The sequence below is a fragment of the Daphnia magna genome, linkage group LG4 (assembly GCF_020631705.1).
Source record: "Daphnia magna isolate NIES linkage group LG4, ASM2063170v1.1, whole genome shotgun sequence".
Lineage (NCBI taxonomy): Eukaryota > Metazoa > Arthropoda > Branchiopoda > Diplostraca > Daphniidae > Daphnia > Daphnia magna.
The window spans coordinates 4,611,575-4,627,563 of NC_059185.1; the positions used below are offsets into that span (position 1 = coordinate 4,611,575).

At 40.0% G+C, this 15,989-nt stretch overlaps 4 protein-coding genes, 1 long non-coding RNA gene and 1 other non-coding gene across 7 annotated transcripts; 2 read left to right on the forward strand and 4 right to left on the reverse strand.

Moving 5' to 3' along the window:
• Nucleotides 1–115: 115 nt before the first annotated feature.
• On the reverse strand, nucleotides 116–3,174 carry LOC116934742. Its single transcript, XM_045171839.1, has 5 exons — nucleotides 2,625–3,174; nucleotides 2,053–2,537; nucleotides 1,877–1,981; nucleotides 1,688–1,816; nucleotides 116–1,618 (listed from the first exon to the last, which is right to left on the reverse strand). Exons 2-5 carry the CDS (start codon nucleotides 2,498–2,500, stop codon nucleotides 231–233), a joined length of 2,070 nt encoding a protein of 689 aa, XP_045027774.1. The 5' UTR covers nucleotides 2,501–2,537; nucleotides 2,625–3,174; the 3' UTR covers nucleotides 116–230.
• Nucleotides 3,175–4,544: 1,370 nt separating this feature from the next.
• Trnac-gca lies at nucleotides 4,545–4,616 on the forward strand. The gene has a single exon. It is a non-coding gene; the product is annotated as a tRNA-Cys (tRNA).
• A 170-nt stretch (nucleotides 4,617–4,786) lies between these two features.
• On the reverse strand, nucleotides 4,787–6,711 carry LOC116920910 (trypsin alpha-3). The gene is made up of 8 exons (XM_032927079.2): nucleotides 6,551–6,711; nucleotides 6,434–6,482; nucleotides 6,011–6,093; nucleotides 5,852–5,940; nucleotides 5,612–5,756; nucleotides 5,374–5,509; nucleotides 5,153–5,292; nucleotides 4,787–5,074 (listed from the first exon to the last, which is right to left on the reverse strand). The coding sequence occupies exons 1-8, from the start codon at nucleotides 6,566–6,568 to the stop codon at nucleotides 4,928–4,930; spliced, it is 807 nt and encodes a 268-aa protein (XP_032782970.1). The 5' UTR covers nucleotides 6,569–6,711; the 3' UTR covers nucleotides 4,787–4,927.
• A 2,367-nt stretch (nucleotides 6,712–9,078) lies between these two features.
• On the reverse strand, nucleotides 9,079–9,563 carry LOC116920916. Its single transcript, XR_004392916.2, has 2 exons — nucleotides 9,424–9,563; nucleotides 9,079–9,353 (listed from the first exon to the last, which is right to left on the reverse strand). It is a non-coding gene; the product is annotated as an uncharacterized LOC116920916 (long non-coding RNA).
• A 31-nt stretch (nucleotides 9,564–9,594) lies between these two features.
• LOC116920908 (fatty acid hydroxylase domain-containing protein 2) lies at nucleotides 9,595–12,361 on the forward strand. 2 transcript variants are annotated; one of them, XM_045171843.1, is made up of 8 exons: nucleotides 9,595–9,741; nucleotides 9,883–10,031; nucleotides 10,208–10,311; nucleotides 10,492–10,637; nucleotides 10,922–11,048; nucleotides 11,134–11,185; nucleotides 11,268–11,400; nucleotides 11,796–12,361. In XM_045171843.1, the coding sequence occupies exons 2-8, from the start codon at nucleotides 9,928–9,930 to the stop codon at nucleotides 12,105–12,107; spliced, it is 978 nt and encodes a 325-aa protein (XP_045027778.1). In that variant the 5' UTR covers nucleotides 9,595–9,741; nucleotides 9,883–9,927; the 3' UTR covers nucleotides 12,108–12,361. The 2 variants fall into 2 exon arrangements, with proteins under 2 accessions (XP_045027778.1, XP_032782967.2); XM_032927076.2 differs by having other exon boundaries at nucleotides 9,649–10,031.
• A 1,160-nt stretch (nucleotides 12,362–13,521) lies between these two features.
• On the reverse strand, nucleotides 13,522–15,324 carry LOC116920909 (trypsin alpha-3). The gene is given in 10 exon segments (XM_032927078.2): nucleotides 13,522–13,735; nucleotides 13,810–13,857; nucleotides 13,860–13,866; nucleotides 13,978–14,185; nucleotides 14,369–14,454; nucleotides 14,522–14,632; nucleotides 14,634–14,655; nucleotides 14,720–14,808; nucleotides 14,923–15,069; nucleotides 15,187–15,324. Coding segments are annotated over 9 exon segments (804 nt in total). The 5' UTR covers nucleotides 15,187–15,324; the 3' UTR covers nucleotides 13,522–13,649.
• Between the last annotated feature and the right edge of the window lie 665 nt (nucleotides 15,325–15,989).

Sequence of the window (15,989 nt, forward strand, 5' to 3'; positions counted from 1 at the left end):
TCGGGACGGACCTAATTTGCCTAGAAAATAAGTGAATACTCCGTAAAAAGTCTTCATCAGTAACATTCAAACCATAACAAACTGAAAGGAGAAAAGAAAACATTTATCAAACATATAAAATTGGCATCTGTACTTCTAGGACTTTATAAAACAAAATCGATTTGCCATAGAAACAAAAATATGCAGCGGACAACTTTTGATATTAAAACATTTGGGGGAAAACGGTAATTTCATCGCATCTTCATGAAAGCATTTCTCATGACTATATGTACACTGCATTCGAGACAATGCACTGATGCGTTGCCAGTGTTCAAATCAATCTTTAAGCAACCAATATCGAGCACAGTTTGGCAACAAGGACATGAGTCAGTCAGTTCTTCTATCGTAACTGGTTCCTCAACTGGTTCGCAAGAAGAAGTAGATGAGTTATCAGAGTGGTTAAAGCTACACTCCGTTTCTTTGGTGGGCTCTGCGCATAACGCAACCGGATCGGCACAACGCATCTCAATAGCAGGGATAGAAATTAAATTATTGCCTGGTAACACAGGATCGATGTCATCTCTTAGAACAGGTAGGGTACATTGGGATGATACCGCGTTATTAGTATTGGAAATAAGTACTTGGGATGAGCAAGATGAAATTGAAACAGAAGCTGACAACACGGTGGCACTGACCATGGGGCTGAGTGTCTCTAAGGCTTTTAGTATGTCTGCCTCGACTTGATGATCTATTACAGCCGGAGGAATAGATATAGGCTCCGCAGACGGCAAAGAATTGGCAGACTCAGGTATCGTATTTTCTTCAGGGTTGGTAGCTTGATCATATTTCAGTAAAGGTAACAACGAAGTAGAATCAGGGTGCCAAGGTTCTAAATCGAACTCATCTCCGGGTTTAACTGCAGCTGAATTTTCAATGGATCTTTCTGAGATCTTAATAGAGGAATTTAGCTCTGGAACCGAATTGGCTTTGTCTAGGGATGGCGTTGGCGATTGGGAGACGGCTTGCTCCTCCGAAAAACTGGTTGAACTGACATGCGAAGAGACCAGATCCCGATTAAAGCGGATCAACAAATTTGTTTCAGAAGATATCGTGGAATGGGACACATTAGCTGACATCCTCAAATGAGGTATAAATGTCGCCCCAGTATTTTCTTTCAATTGTGCTGCCAGCTGATCAATCGATACTTCTGGAATCTCTTCGGTAGGACTAGGAACTGTTGGAGCCAATGTACCACCATCAGGTTGCAGGTTACCATTGTAACTCTCTGACGAAAAATCTATAGGGATAAGCTTCCAGGGAATTTTCTTTTCCACTAAACTAGATTTTGAACGATCGCAATAGACAGGTGCCCATTTCGTATTTTGAATTTTAGGTTGTGTTCTGACTGCATCTGATCTGCTGCACAAAAAATTCTGACGAGGATCTTTTGTCCGAGTGGCCGATTCAGTCGGAATAACAGCCACTCCTTTATGGCTCTCGGACATAGAAGACACTTCAATAGACACTTTAGATTGCAACAGAACTGAGTTATCTGGACTTGTTATAAAGGAAGGATCGTTGTCTGTTTCATAATTAGAAGAATGTTTATGTACTTTCACGTTGACCTCGTAAGTTTTCTCTGTGCAACCATTCATGAAAAAAAGCAGTTAATTAACCTAAACTAATAATTTATTCTGTAATTTCTTACCCGTTCTGGAGTTATAAATACCATCGTTTAATATGCGTGCATTCTTTTCTAGCATGGTAACAGGAGTATCCAATATCAGGTCTGTAGATCCATACGACCGTAAAGAAAGACTGGACTTAGCTCTCTCATCTAAAGAAACGAAGCACAATTTTGAAAGAAATTATACAATACAACTTAATCGAAGTATACTTTCTGCGTCGAAGAGATCTCGATTTGGCCAATCCAAAGATTTGTCTGATCTTACATCGGTGGAAGATTGATGCCTGTGACGCCTCGAGTAATTTTCGTGTTTATCTAGAAAATAAAAAAATGTATGGCTTTAGGGATGAATTAAGTTAAAGATATATTTATGACATTTTCTTTACATGAATTTCTGTCTTGGTTTGACATTTCCCTTGATCGTTTTGGTGTCCAATGATGATCAGAGTCTGAAAGATGTTTTCTTAATTCACTGTGTGTCTCAAATTGATGTGAACAAACTTTACAACTGAATCCCAAAAATACTCGTTTCCGGCTTGGAAAATGCTGATCATTTTCAGGTAGAGTGGCTCTTGAAAGAGATCTTAAATGTTGGGCAGCATGCAAATGGGAATTCAGTTCCCTCTTACTCTGATAGGTGTTCAAACAAACTCTGCATTCAAAAGTCAACTGTGCTGTTTTTCTATGGGAATTAGGTGAGACCGAATCTGATCTAGAAGAGCCCCCATAGCTGCCATCAAATGAATCTCTGTTTGAAGAATGGTCACGATAATTGGAGTGATAGTTACTATGATGATTGTTGTGTCCCCTATTTTTCTTCTGGTAAGAATCCATTCGAAAATATCTGCAAAATCCACCTTGCTCTATGCATCTGATGAAAATTCAATGCAAATTCACGCATTTTTCCTATGTCACTAGAAATGAGGGTAAAGTTTGATAGGCCATGCTTTGATGCTACCTTGTTATCAGATTAAAATGGCATGTACATCGACGATCTACCACGTGTTCCAGAAAAATTCGAAAGGCATCAGTTTCACGTGAAATCTAAATAGTCTCTAAACTAGGCGGGAAAGTCTTACTTATTAAGAATTCAATGCAAATATTAAAGCCTATCTTATTAGCAAATCGTTAACTGTGACGCACGAAAGAAAAATTCCCAGTATTTGTTAAAAAACAATGTGTTTGCAGCGATGCCAGAAGTCAGTTTTGTTAACAGACGAAATAGTCTTCTGTCTTCTGTCTTCTCTAGTTCTCTTAGGTGCTTATATAGGTCTTGTCTTATTCTTAATTTCTTATCACAGGGGATAGGGATCGGGTGATGAAACGGGATTGCGTCGGCCACAAGTCTCTCTTATCTAACTCTCTATCTCTAACTGTAACATTTTTGTTTTGAAATTGAAAACAGACACTAACCCATAATCACAGGTATTAAAACGTTCGTAAAGCTAGCCACTTTGTGACTATTCCAATATCATGAAGCACAGACTAAAAGAGCGAGTTCGCCTATGAATGATCCACATGAAAAATGAAAACAGCTCTGGTTTTAAGGGAAGAGAAAATAATGGGTTGTACTTGTATGTTGTACAACATACTGTAGGAAAATGTGTCAGGTAGGGAAAACAAAACCTATGAACACTATCATTTTCCTGCAACATACCTACACTACAAGACAGGATAAATAATGGCAGACTCTAGAAAAGGTGCAAACGAAGATCTGTGCTTTGAACCTACTACCTGGCGGTTAGATTTTGGATATCCTTTCCCTTTACCTAAAAATAAGGCTCGGCCCCGATTAACTATTATCGGGCTGCCTTTCCCGATCCGTAAAAAGCCAATCGGGGGGACTATTTCTCCATTGGTGTAGGGGAGGTCTCACTTTTGGGATCGCCCTGAGAACCCTTGTGCCATTTTCAAAGATGCCGGATTAAATGGCATCAAATAAAAAAAAATAAATATTACCGATGATGGTGACTTCTGATTAGTCGGCATGAATCGATTCCGATCACGTACACAATCAATTGCTTGTGGACCACGACTAGGCAACCCGGTTGAAAACCGACGAATGCGGGGCGTTTGATTTTCCACACTAAGCCCCGCCAAAATGCCTTCCCCGATCAACAACAAGGACCCCGCTCGGGGTACTTTTTAGTCGATCCGGTGCGGGAATAATCTTAATCGGGGAAGTGACTTTGGTGCTCAGTGCGGTGATATCGGTGATCGGTGCCTTCCCCGATTATCAATGAATAGTGATCTAAACTGCCAGTTGCCTTGCGGCCAACAAGAACAAAATGTGATCCTAGTCCCGTGATTCTCGTTGGCCTATCAGAACGCAAGGTCACTGGTAAGACTAACCCCCTATGGCTGAAGCGGTGCTATCGGTGCAGCACCGATTATAGCACCGAAAAAAGCAATCCCCGCACCAAACTTCCCCGATTCATTTAAATCGGGGAAGCTTAGCGGTGTCCCCGATTAGAATGTGATCGGGGCCGAGCCCTAAGCCCTATAGTCCGCTCCACCACAGCGTCCAGCAGCAGTAAGCATGCAAAAACGTTTTAAACCAGGAGTTAGAAATTAAGCTAAAGGTTCAAATCTAAAAATTTCAAATTTGAAAAAAAATTCTGAAATAATCCTGACCAGAATTTGATACTTGAATGTAACGTTGGAATTTTTACATTACTTTCGAATTTCATAAACTTCATTTATCTAAAGAACGTGTTTTAAGTTCACGGAAGAATTTTCTACTGGTTAACGCATTGAATCTTTCATCAGAATGATAGAATTCTCAGTTTATTTGACTTAGCAAAATAGGATTTCTCAAAGTGTTATTTTTTTATTTTCACTCTTTATTGGTTTAGCCAATGAGGAAAAGATTTGTATAGGGGGTATAGCTCAGTGGTAGAGCATTCGACTGCAGATCGAGAGGTCCCCGGTTCAAACCCGGGTGCCCCCTCTAATTTTATCAAAATCTAAAACTTGGAGGTAAGAAGTCGAAAGCTTCGCACATTGTTTTTGTTTCTTACGATTCTACAAACTTTTCAAAATTATTTCTATAGCTTAAGCACAGCTTACCGCGTTAAAATTAGACATTGTTTCAACGTAAATAATATCAAAATCCAGGTCTGCAGAGCCAAATCTAACATCCGTGTATATCAAGCAGCAAGGTTTTTAATCATACATTTTTGCTTGTATCCTTCTATTAGGAATATTGTAGACATACGATAGGAATAGAAACCAACTACAGTGGCAGAAGCAGTGACGTAGCTAAAAAGAGTTCTTTTTAATCCAGTCCATGTAAACCGAAATCCTCATGTAAATGCCTGGGTAATTGAAATCCATGCAGCCTTTCCCCCAGCTCATAATGCCGATTTGACGTCCCTCAACAATGACAGGTCCGCCGTTGCTATCGTCCTAAAATAAAACAAATTGCAAGAAACTGGTACGTTTAAGGTGTGTCTAATATAAAACTTTATACGATTAAAGGCTTACATGGCAGGTAAGTCCTTCTTGAGAACCTGCAGAGGCACACAGAAAATTGCTGGATATCTTCAAACCATATTTTGCACTGCACGCTTCATTGGTGATGATGGTTACTGGGGCTTTCAATAAGATTTTGTGACTTGTAGTGGCTGTAAACAAATGACAACTTTAACAGTTAGAAAAAAAAAATCCTCGAAAATGGCATTAGACTTGGCTTTAGCAAAAGCAACCTGATTTGGTGGCTCCCCAACGAAGTATGGTCCCAGGTTTGCCAACGTAGTCATCCGTAGTGCCATCCACGGGAAGACTCGATGGATAGAGCGTCGTCACATTGCTACCCAAAGCCAACACAGCAATATTGTTAGCCTGTTTATTGACGAAGAGAGTCATTCAAAATGGGAATTGATAATAGCCATTGAATAATTTCAGAAGTAAAATCAGGTAAGAAAATCGGTTGTTTGTTTTTACTTTTGTCTTTTTGTCGTACAATTCGTGAACTTTGACGCCAAGCACATTGCTAATTACAGCTCCGGGATTATAGGTTTTCAGGGCGACGGTATTCAGGTAAACCTTAAGCTTTGCAAGATCATTGGTTTTCTGCGTATCGGTTAAACTGTAAACAAAAAAATTTGAATAAAGTTCAAAATTCCTTTTTTGTGTGAGAAAACTAGCAAACACTATCAAATATGCTAATCTCAAATGGCTTACAATGACACACAGTCGGCTGTAGTCAAGACATGGTTGTTGTTGATTAACGTAGCTCCACAAATTTGACGTCCTTCAAATAAAATAGCACCCTGGATAAATAAAGATAAATTTCAAGTTCATCTTCCTTTACTAAACTTTAGGTGAGAAAAGAATACTTACCACACTGGGAAAAGCGCCACGACGGACCGGAGTTCCCACAAATGATTCGCTAGCATCTTCGTCATCAACTGAATGTTTTTCAGCTTAAAAAAAACACACATACCGTAAATATTAGAAATTTTGTTTGTAAAAACGTTCTAAACGAAAAGCTCATACACACAGCTATCTAACTCAGTTTTCATTTAGAACTCGTCGTAAAATCCTGAAAGTGTTTGATTTAATTTATACAGTATAAATAGGTTTCAGTAACTAGGCGACTTGGCTGTGATTTTATTCATATACCTAGTATGCTTATATGAGTCGTCTCAAAATCTGTACCGAAGCAGTACGAAAATGGTTTGTACAAACAACATAAAGTATATTTGAATGTGATGTGAAATATGGAAAATCAATAACAAATAACAATAAGTATACATGGATTACCTTGCACTGTGGGCCATGAAATAACAGCGACAGCAAGGAATACAGTTACCTAAGAAAAATTCTTTTTAGTAAATCAAATGCAAAATTACATTTTTATGATTGGTCTGTGTAACTTACTAAGAGAAATGTTCGCATTCTCAGTGATACGCTGGAGTTAATACAGAGAACGTCTTACTAGCACAACACTTTCCAGGAAATTAGTTTGGCGTTACCAGTTTGATTATCAAACTGGTATGCGGTGATCAATCGGTCTGGCCGTATGCACAGAAGGACTGAATGTAAACATGGACGTATGTGGGAAATACGAAATGGACTGCCTGCCATGCGACCCATAATTCAATTAGGGCTCATCAATATACTGTGTTCTGCAATAACAGTTGCTGTTGAATCAACAAAAGAATCTGGCCGTGCAGATGTGATCACGTTATGTTTCCATGCACGAGAGCTAAGTCCCTTGATCAACATACTGTAGGTTAACATAGGTACCTATGTTACCAACACGCAAAGCGAGTGATTGGATTCTAACCAACGTCGTAAATACGTTTTCTTGCAAATTGTAGAACAAGCCTTTGCGTGTAGATTAGAGATAGATGAACAAGAAGGTGTTACAAGTGAAATAAACAATGATCTCTTTTGTTCGATGAGTAGAAAAATTTTCTACTACATATACAGTAATGCTTGCAAGTTTCTTTAGCAGGCAAATGGGTCTATATCCTTTCATTTTGTTTGGACGGAAGGGATACTATGGTGCCTACCATACCCTCGTTTTCTTTCCATTCTTCTCTTCCTCTACGTTTCAGTTAATTTTCCTACATTTAATGTTGCACCTTTTTCGCGGGTTGCAAAGAAAGAGAAATAGGAATAGCATAAAGGGGTACGGTAGGCACCAAAGTATCCCCTCCATCAAAAAGAAATAGAAGGATATAGACCGATTAGCCTGCTAAAGAAACTTCCAAGCATGACTGTATATCCCCAATAAAAATAAATCAATAAAAATCACACGTCTGAACTGAATACATGAATTTAACACAAACTAGCCATCATTTTTTTATACATCTGCTGTGAACTTTGACTGGGCCCCATAAAAAAAAATAGTAATTTTCCTTATGGACTCCCTTAATTTGGGTTGTTGGGTTTTCTTATAGTACATATGATCACGACGGCGTACGTGCAAATTGACCGCCGTTCATTACTGTGGAAAATTTTGCTACCGAAATCCAATTCACACAATAGGCGATTCGTTCGCTTGCAAAGTATAACCTTGAAGCGATCGGTGTTCTTGTGCGCTACCGTTTCCAACAAAGTTGCCACTTGACGACCAACAAGAAAACGTACTTTCTTTTTTTTTTTGTTTCCATTGGTGTCATTTGTTTAAGCTTTAAAGGACACATAATTAAAAACAAGTCAATTTTCGCCTTTCTTTTCGAGTCACGGTTTTCAGTTTCTGAATTCTGATCAAATATCAATTATGATACGAAAGGAAGTTAGCGTTCTTCTCGTTTTCAATCGAGAAGAAAGCTACAGAAGTCAATTAAAAGCGTATCTTTCCTGTCACAACGTGGTATTACGTCATCTTGTGTCCTTAGTTTGAAGAGTGTGAGTTATGAAATAAACGGACCTTCCTTCCAAATATTTTCCGGACTTGAGGAAAAGTTTGAATTTTTGCCAACTAACGATTTGGTGTCTAGTCTGATACTAAATCGTTTACGAAAACAAACGTAATCAACAATGCAGTCCTGACCTCTTCAAAAAGAAACGTCCTTGTGTGTTATTTGCAGCGTCAGCCTGAGTCTGTATTTATTTAGCATCATCATCCGGACTAGACATTTTTCATTTCCCATCGTTCTCGCAGTAATAAATTGTTTTTAGCCGCTAGCAACGGCCTCTTTTAGGAGTCTTAATCCGACGCTACGAAAATGCAGTTAGTTTTGTTAGAAATCCGCAACTCTCTTCAGCGAATAAAATGTTTGGCTGACACCGCGACCTTGCCCTGTTTTCTTCGTTGTTTCTTTGTTATTATTACTATCAATAACGAAGTGAGTCGTCAAGACAATTTGAACGCACGGTGAAAAAGGCGAACATACTACTCACTTTCACCAAAGTGCAATGATGAACGACTTGCACGAGCGCCGTGTAAAATGTGCCAAATTCTGTCATTCGGCCAAAATGGGGCCAAGCGTCTTGTAATCATAGATTCCTGGCAAACGACAGGTGGTTTTGGCTTCCACAAAATTATGAAGCCCAACACACTCGGCCGAGCATCGTAAACGAGTGCACCAAGAGAAACCATTTGTATTCCCCTCCATATTGTTTTCTTTTTTCCAAAGTCAAAATCAATAATAAGAAACTGCTTCATTGTTTGCCTGCAAATATTCCAGCATTGCATTCGTAATTGTATTATTTCTTCACCAAGTCGGTTTCCACTGTGCAATAAAACAAAATTTATTTAAACAGTTTGTCACAGGTGTGACGAACTGGCAACCTTCGAGCCTCGTCGTGATGAGACTGAGTGGCTTTTACGAAAAGGACCATCAATAGAATAGAAACTCTTTCTTGATCTTATTCTTTGAAAGTGGAAATCGGTTTGAAGAATCAAATAATTGCTATTCATTTGTGAAGAATGTCTGATGGGCTGAGCTAGTGTGTTCATAATCGATTGTTTGTGTGTGTTTTTTCGTCTTCTATCACGTTGTGTTTTCCTTACAAGAAGAGTACAAGGAAAAACGAACATAAAAATCGCCAACGTTTGCCTTGCAAACAATAGTCTTCAAGGCCGTACCCGTCCGTGTGCGGGTTCTTGCAAAACACTGTCGTTTTCTGAGCCGCAAACGACCGGCGTAGCATGACGCGTCGAGACACGGAGTCTTTTCAAGGTTCTACCGACCACGCTATAGTTATAGGCCACATTCCATTTTGGAATCTCAGCGAAAAAAAAAAAAATAAAAAATAAATTAAGGTCAGCAAAGAGCTAAAAAAAAACTGCTTGATACCAGTGCTGTTAGTGCTGTGTCCGTTAACAATGAACGAGGCGGGGAGGCGTGTACCAAATCTAGCTGGTCGGATTTGTTTTTGTTTTGGAATCAGTGCGTCAGTAACCGGACGGAGTCACGAACCGAAGGGTCTCTGTCGGTTCACGTGACGTACCATTCAACATTTCCCTTGATTTTGCGTTGAGTCGCAACGTTTGGTCAGTTCATGTCGGGATGTTGCTCAGTGGCGTGCGTCTCTTTTATCTCATCGCCTTCTCCCCCAACAACCCGATCAATATTTGTTGACCTTTGAATCATCGATTTTTCCCACTTTTTGTGGTATCTGTTTTGTTTTCGCTAATGCTAGACGTTCGGTTCTGTTTTTATCGGCTCGACACGATAAAAAAGATTGCGTCTTCGCTTGATGAAGGAACCCGTATGCCTTTTTGTATTTTTTAACTCACGTGTTTGGTGTCGCAGTTTGAGTTCAGTTCACCCTTGATCGCCACTCTGTCCGGCCGCACGATGGACAAAGGGCAACCATCCATTTGGACTTGGGCAAGGGATTCAGCCTTATTGGTCGCAACCATCGTCTCCATTTTCGCTGCGTTTAGCAACAGCCTCACTTGGTAAGCAATATCCAAAACTTCCACATACGCACACACACACACACACACAAAATGGATTTAGCTTTAACCTTGTGAGTTTGGCTGTTTAATTTATTATACCTATCCGAGTTTGTGAAAAATACATCAGCAGCTATAACCACAAAAGGATTTCAGTAATTCACGACCCTTTTTGGCAGGTATTTGCAGCAACTTTGGGGAGCTTCTGGGGACTTTTGGCAAGCACGATGGGACCAGTTCCTCGATTTTTTTGGAGACGATGAGTCCGTACTTTTTATTTACGGTAGGTGATTGCATCAAGACCTTGACGTATACTGTTCCCCCTATTTAAAACAAAATGGAGTTCTGTGAAAGGAGCACGGAAGCGTTGGAGGACAAAGCGGAGAGTTGATGGAGTCACGTAGGCCATGTCTCCTATTCAAACACTGTTGCTTTCTTTTTTGTTTTCTTTTTCGGTGGTTAGGAACGACGTTATTGACGATGGGCCTGTACTGGGGCGTCGGTTCAATCTACATTCTGATGGATTACTTCAATTGGCCCAAGTGGATTCGTAAATACAAAGTTCAACCTGGTACCAATGAACCTGTGGATACGAAGCGTCTCGTTTCTGTAAGTCTGTAAATTTTTATCTAAGGATGTGGCTACGTTCTTGCATGTCTGCCCCAAGCATCTTGCATCTCGTAATCTTTGTTTCGTGGTTAAATACCAGTTATGCTGATTAACTGGTTCTTTTGACGATGCAAAATGCGATTCCATTACGTTTCAATGCTTGGATTATGAAAGTTGCATTATTTCTTGGTCGATGCCTTATATCTCTCTCAGCGTTAAACACGTTTCTTCGATATTGTCCTTTTTTTTTTACTTGATACGTTTTTGTTTTTCTTTTTGGCAAGGCTATCGGTTACGTGTTGTTTAACCAAACGATCGTTGGCATCCCATTCGCCGCCTTTGGTTACTGGATGATGTACCAACCTACTAGGTCTATTCGTGTTCTGCCAACCTTCAGCAGCGTTCTCTTAGGTGAATAGATTTAACTATCCACTCCGCTGACAGAATTTTTGAAACACACATAACTCAACTTCTTAAAACGTATCCGTCCAAACAGAACTGGCCGTTTTCATCGTCGTCGAAGAGATTGTTTTTTACTATTCTCACAGGTATGTCGTGTGTCTTTCTAATTATCAAAGGTTAACCTTGTCAGAAAATCAACAGACTTTTTGTAATCTTCCCATGAATTAGGCTTTTGCATCATCGCCGATTGTACAAACACATTCATAAAAAGCATCATGAATGGACTGCACCCATCGCCGTGACAGCAATTTACTGCCATCCGCTGGAGCATCTACTGTCCAACATTTTACCTCCTGCCCTGGTGAGTAAAAAAGTTGTATGTTTTTTCGGGTGTCCCCCAAGAAATGATTCAAGGTAACACCTTCTTTCTGATTTGATGTATTTTTGTTGACTTTTGTGCCTTTCTAAATTCTTTTCCAAATCTTTCTGGCAAACATTATTTACCCTGAACTGGATTTTAAAACAAGAAAAAGAAAGAAACGCCAGTCTCCAACTTCAAAATGGCACAAATGCTAATGCTAGAAATCTTTAAGCCAAGGGCCCTTTATTTGCATAAAATTCGAGGAGAACAGGTTTTGAAAACCAGTAACGTTTTCAATTTTCCAGTAGAATGTTTTCTATGTTTTTCGGGGATTCCCCAACAAATGATGCCTGATAATAAGACCTTCTTTCTGACTCCTTTGAATTGGCTTGAAGGGCACAATCATCATGAGCTCTCACATTTCCACGTCGTGGCTGTGGTATTCCATGGCTATCCTGCGTACATTAAACGATCATTCTGGCTACCACTTGCCGTTTTTCCCGTCGCCGGAGGCCCATGATTTTCACCACCTCAAGTTCACCGAATGTTTCGGCTTTCTGGGAATTCTTGATTACCTTCACGGTACCGATCGGATGTTCCGCTCTTCTCCCGCGTTCAAACGTCACTTCGTGTCAGTGTCAACGCAACCCCTTCGCAAGCAGTTTCCCGACGAAAGTAAAATTAAACTCAATTCGCACGACGACTAAAAAAAGGCCAAAAAGAAAATGCGTTCGTGAAATCGCTTGGGGCTGTTGTGTACGTTAGAGACAGTAGGATTTTCCGCTTTCCCCGTCTACGAATATTTGAACGCATTTGAAAGTTGTGAATTTGTTTTGTTTTTTGGGGGTGGGGTTCTTTACATGTCACCTATTAACACTGGGACTAGTCTGTGATTTCCATATTGATATATCCTTTACATAAAATTAACCTCGATGCTCGCAATACAAATTTTTTAATCTGATTTTTAATTCCCAGAAATTCATTTTCTACTAATTTGCTCGTATTAATGCTGCACGCTAATTAAGTCATGTGGGGCTTGGAGGTGTTCATGTTCACTTTTGCCTTTCTAAATTCTTTTCCAAATCTTTGCCAAGAATTATTTGCCCTGAACTGGATTTAAAAAAAAAGAAACGACAATCTCCAACTTTAAAATGGCAGAAATGCTTTTGTTAGAAATCTTTAAGTCAAATAAAGTTCTTATGGGGACAGGTTAAAAAAACCAGCAACGTTTTCAACTGTCCAGTACAATGTATACTTCCATATAAGCTGCTACTCGGGCAAAAATTACTTTGAATAAATAAGACTTATCTACAGTATTTTCCGCTTTCTAATGTGTATAGAGCGGGAAACAAAATTGCAGCGAGGACACTTTCCGTTTGAGGCGATTTTCGTTTTGATTTGAATATTCTGCTTAGCGGTGCGGAAGATGCGAACGATGCAAGAACAAACTGAGGTCCTCTTTCGGGAATCAGAGTTATTAAAACAAACGAAGGAATAATAAGCCTATAGATTTTTCACTTCCTCATGCCACTCCATTCCGTGGATATTACCACTGAGGTCATTTGTTTGGGTTGTGATGTTCTTGGCATTATGCCTCGTACGTACTGTATATTACAAACTTTTGTAATTCCCTATTTTCTAACATGTGACGTGATGAAAGTATTCGAAGCATTGTTCTATTTCGTGCTCTCCATTCTTAGCGCAATGTCTAATCATCTACGAATTAGGAATGCAAATCACATCCACTTTCTACTTCCATGACATTTGCATGTAGCTACGATAAGACCTTCACATTCACGCGTTTCACGATATTCAAAAATGGTCTGTTTGATATGTTTGCTTTGCGAATATACATAGAGTCCAAGGTAACCAACAAAAAGATGATCAGATTTATCGCTTTAGACTGACAACCAACAAGCATTGGTCGCTCTTACTATTGCGTCCACTCTGACCCCTACTTTGTCTTTATTTTTGGATAAGCTTAGCTTTCTCCGATCGTATTTGTTTTCCTTACGTTCGTATACGCTTATTTTAGGTGTATCTCCCATCCACCGTAAGAAGATTGCAGTAGGCTGAAAAATCATATACTGTCCAATTGAAAAGTAATTAGATGGGCATGAATTGTGGCTAGTGCAACTGTATTTATATATTCAACGTTGGTCAATGTATTGAATCCAACGTTGCTATACGACTTGGTGGACAAAATTCTCTGCCACATCCTTATGAACTCAGCTTGAATTTGGGGAAATTCAAAGAATGTTAGATCGGATCCAGCTGTAGAAAAACGTCAGTCGCGTGTATACTCCGGCGTATTTCGGATCGGCACAACCGTAACCTTTAAATATTATACCACGTTAAAACTCCAATGTACTGTACATAGCAGAATATTTAAGACAGAAATGTGTATACCCCAGCTGACGATGCCGATTTGTGTTCCATGAACAATCAACGGTCCCCAGAGTCACCCTGCATTAAAAAAAAACGCAAGAAACGCTTGGTATTAGCAGATTCTAGAGAACTTTTCACCAATCGTTAGAAAATAGCGAAAGCGATTCGTTAAAAAATGAATTAGAGTACCTGACAGGTGTCAGTTCCGTCAGCCTGGGCGCATATCATTGAGCTGCTGATTCTCGTATCGACGTACATAGCGGAGCACAGAGAATTGGTGATGACCTTTACGGATGATTCCAGCAGCTTGTTGGACCCGCGGCCGCTAGATTCCTCATCGGCCAACGTCTTTTGCGTCCGACCGAATCCAATAATAGTGGCCCACAAGCCGGCATAGCTAAACATCAAGGAAAAGTAAGCCTAACATACCAATACTCAATCTCGATTCAAAGCGTTGCGCTTTCATTCAGCCACGGTGTCAAAACGCGAATACATCGACAAAACAATTGACTTTGGTTTAATGTGTCGATCAAACTGATGGACGCATAAACGTTTGATTCTTAAATCAAAACTGCAATACCTGAAGGTGGTGCCGATTCGAGGTAGTGATATAACCGTGATGCCCACGACAGGCGAGTCCAACGTCACAATAGCAATATCGTTGAGCTGAAAATGGGACAATAATTAAGAGGATCATGAAAACCAAGCGTATACACATTTTCGATTAGCATACGCTTGATTCCGAATTGTAGTTCCTGTGGTGTACTATCTTTTTTACGCCCCTGTGGACGGCTCCATCGTCGGCTGGATGGATGGTCGTCGTGTTCAGCATAGACCTTAATAGAGGCATAATCGGCCTGCTTGATACTAACAGTCAATTGAATTCATTATACGCTTCATATCTTAAACGAAATGATTTCAAGCTGTTTACTAGTCGACGCAGTGAGCGGCCGTCAGAATGTGATTTGGTGTTATCAGCGATCCGCCACAAAAACTTTCGTCATCTCGCAGCAAAGCCGCCTGTTATTTTAAGAACCAAACAAAGAGGTAGAGTGCAAATAATTATCATTAATTATAATCTGGAGCCTTTCGTCTGCCAACACACAGTGACGTTTACGCATCAATTTTCTTTACCAAAAACTGATAGTTGCCCCGTTTCGCCTTGAACCCGCCGACGATCTGATCGTTTTCTTCGTTGTCATCGTAATACCTAACGTAATAACCAGAAACGACGTGCGCCACCACGGCAATCGTGACGAGCATTAAGTTTAATGCATTCATCTGGAAGACGAAAAACGCAAAGCGATATTGGCACATCACATTTTGTCTAAAGAATATACTTACCATATACTGTCTACGATTAAAAATTCTATTACAGTACAAGATTCGGGAAAGTACCTTGTCTATTTAATAAATAGCGTAAAAGCCACTTCTCGTTGACACAATACGATCGCTACTAATGTACATGGTCAATCGCCAAAAGCATTTCATGATCGAAGTATAGCTGTGCACCTAATATGTAACAGACGCTATCAATATCAGGTGGCCCGACGTGTCCTCATTAATTCACATCGCGAAGCTATTGACACAGCCCACATATTACGGGTAAACGAGAATGGCCTGAAAGTCTGCAACTGCTTATAAGTTTGTTTAGTTGGAATCTATTTGCCGAAAAGTGTGTGACTTGGGGAGCCCGGGAACAAGCTGAAAGCAACTAGTTGATTAGTTATACGGCCCCATGAGCCCAGTAAAGTTTCAAATGAGAATTGCTAGGATTCGCTAAAGGCAAACAAAATTAGGCATGATCATAGCAACATTTTGCTGTGTCGAACGCCTTTGGGGACGGGTGTCTCGAACTAACAAGTTTTCGATATGTATATGTCTATGCCCTTAAAGAAGCCCTTCAGTCTGCACTCACATCGTTAGGGTGAAGTCAAACAAATGTTATACAAGTCGTGGAATTCTGCACGTATATATGTTCGGCTTGCCAAACTTTGTAGAAGATGCGCGTTACGCAAGCGAAACAGGGTGTCTTCTTTTAACTCAGTTATGTAACATTGCGCATTGGCCTAAACTTCCATATTTTATGACTCGTAACATCCCGTAAAAAGACAATCGGCAGAAAGCTGGTTTCATTAGATGTCGACGTGCATACCACAAGTTCCAGTGTCTGCACAATTGTTGCCTTTATATTAGTGCTG

What these genes read in the sequence shown, in the direction of transcription:
- LOC116934742 (XM_045171839.1), bottom strand. Translation starts at nt 2,500, where the DNA reads ATGGATTCTTACCAGAAGAAAAATAGGGGACACAACAATCATCATAGT. An exon ending in AAACCAAGACAGAAATTCAT is followed by an intron (nt 1,982 to 2,052) that starts GTAAAGAAAATG and finishes TTTATTTTCTAG; the next exon opens with ATAAACACGAAAATTACTCG. An exon ending in AGATCTCTTCGACGCAGAAA is followed by an intron (nt 1,817 to 1,876) that starts GTATACTTCGAT and finishes TCGTTTCTTTAG; the next exon opens with ATGAGAGAGCTAAGTCCAGT.
- LOC116920910 (XM_032927079.2), bottom strand. An exon ending in TTGGGGAGCCACCAAATCAG is followed by an intron (nt 5,293 to 5,373) that starts GTTGCTTTTGCT and finishes ATTTGTTTACAG; the next exon opens with CCACTACAAGTCACAAAATC. An exon ending in AAGAAGGACTTACCTGCCAT is followed by an intron (nt 5,075 to 5,152) that starts GTAAGCCTTTAA and finishes GTTTTATTTTAG; the next exon opens with GACGATAGCAACGGCGGACC.
- LOC116920908 (XM_045171843.1), top strand. Translation starts at nt 9,928, where the DNA reads ATGGACAAAGGGCAACCATCCATTTGGACTTGGGCAAGGGATTCAGCC. An exon ending in GTCCGTACTTTTTATTTACG is followed by an intron (nt 10,312 to 10,491) that starts GTAGGTGATTGC and finishes TTCGGTGGTTAG; the next exon opens with GAACGACGTTATTGACGATG. An exon ending in ATACGAAGCGTCTCGTTTCT is followed by an intron (nt 10,638 to 10,921) that starts GTAAGTCTGTAA and finishes CTTTTTGGCAAG; the next exon opens with GCTATCGGTTACGTGTTGTT.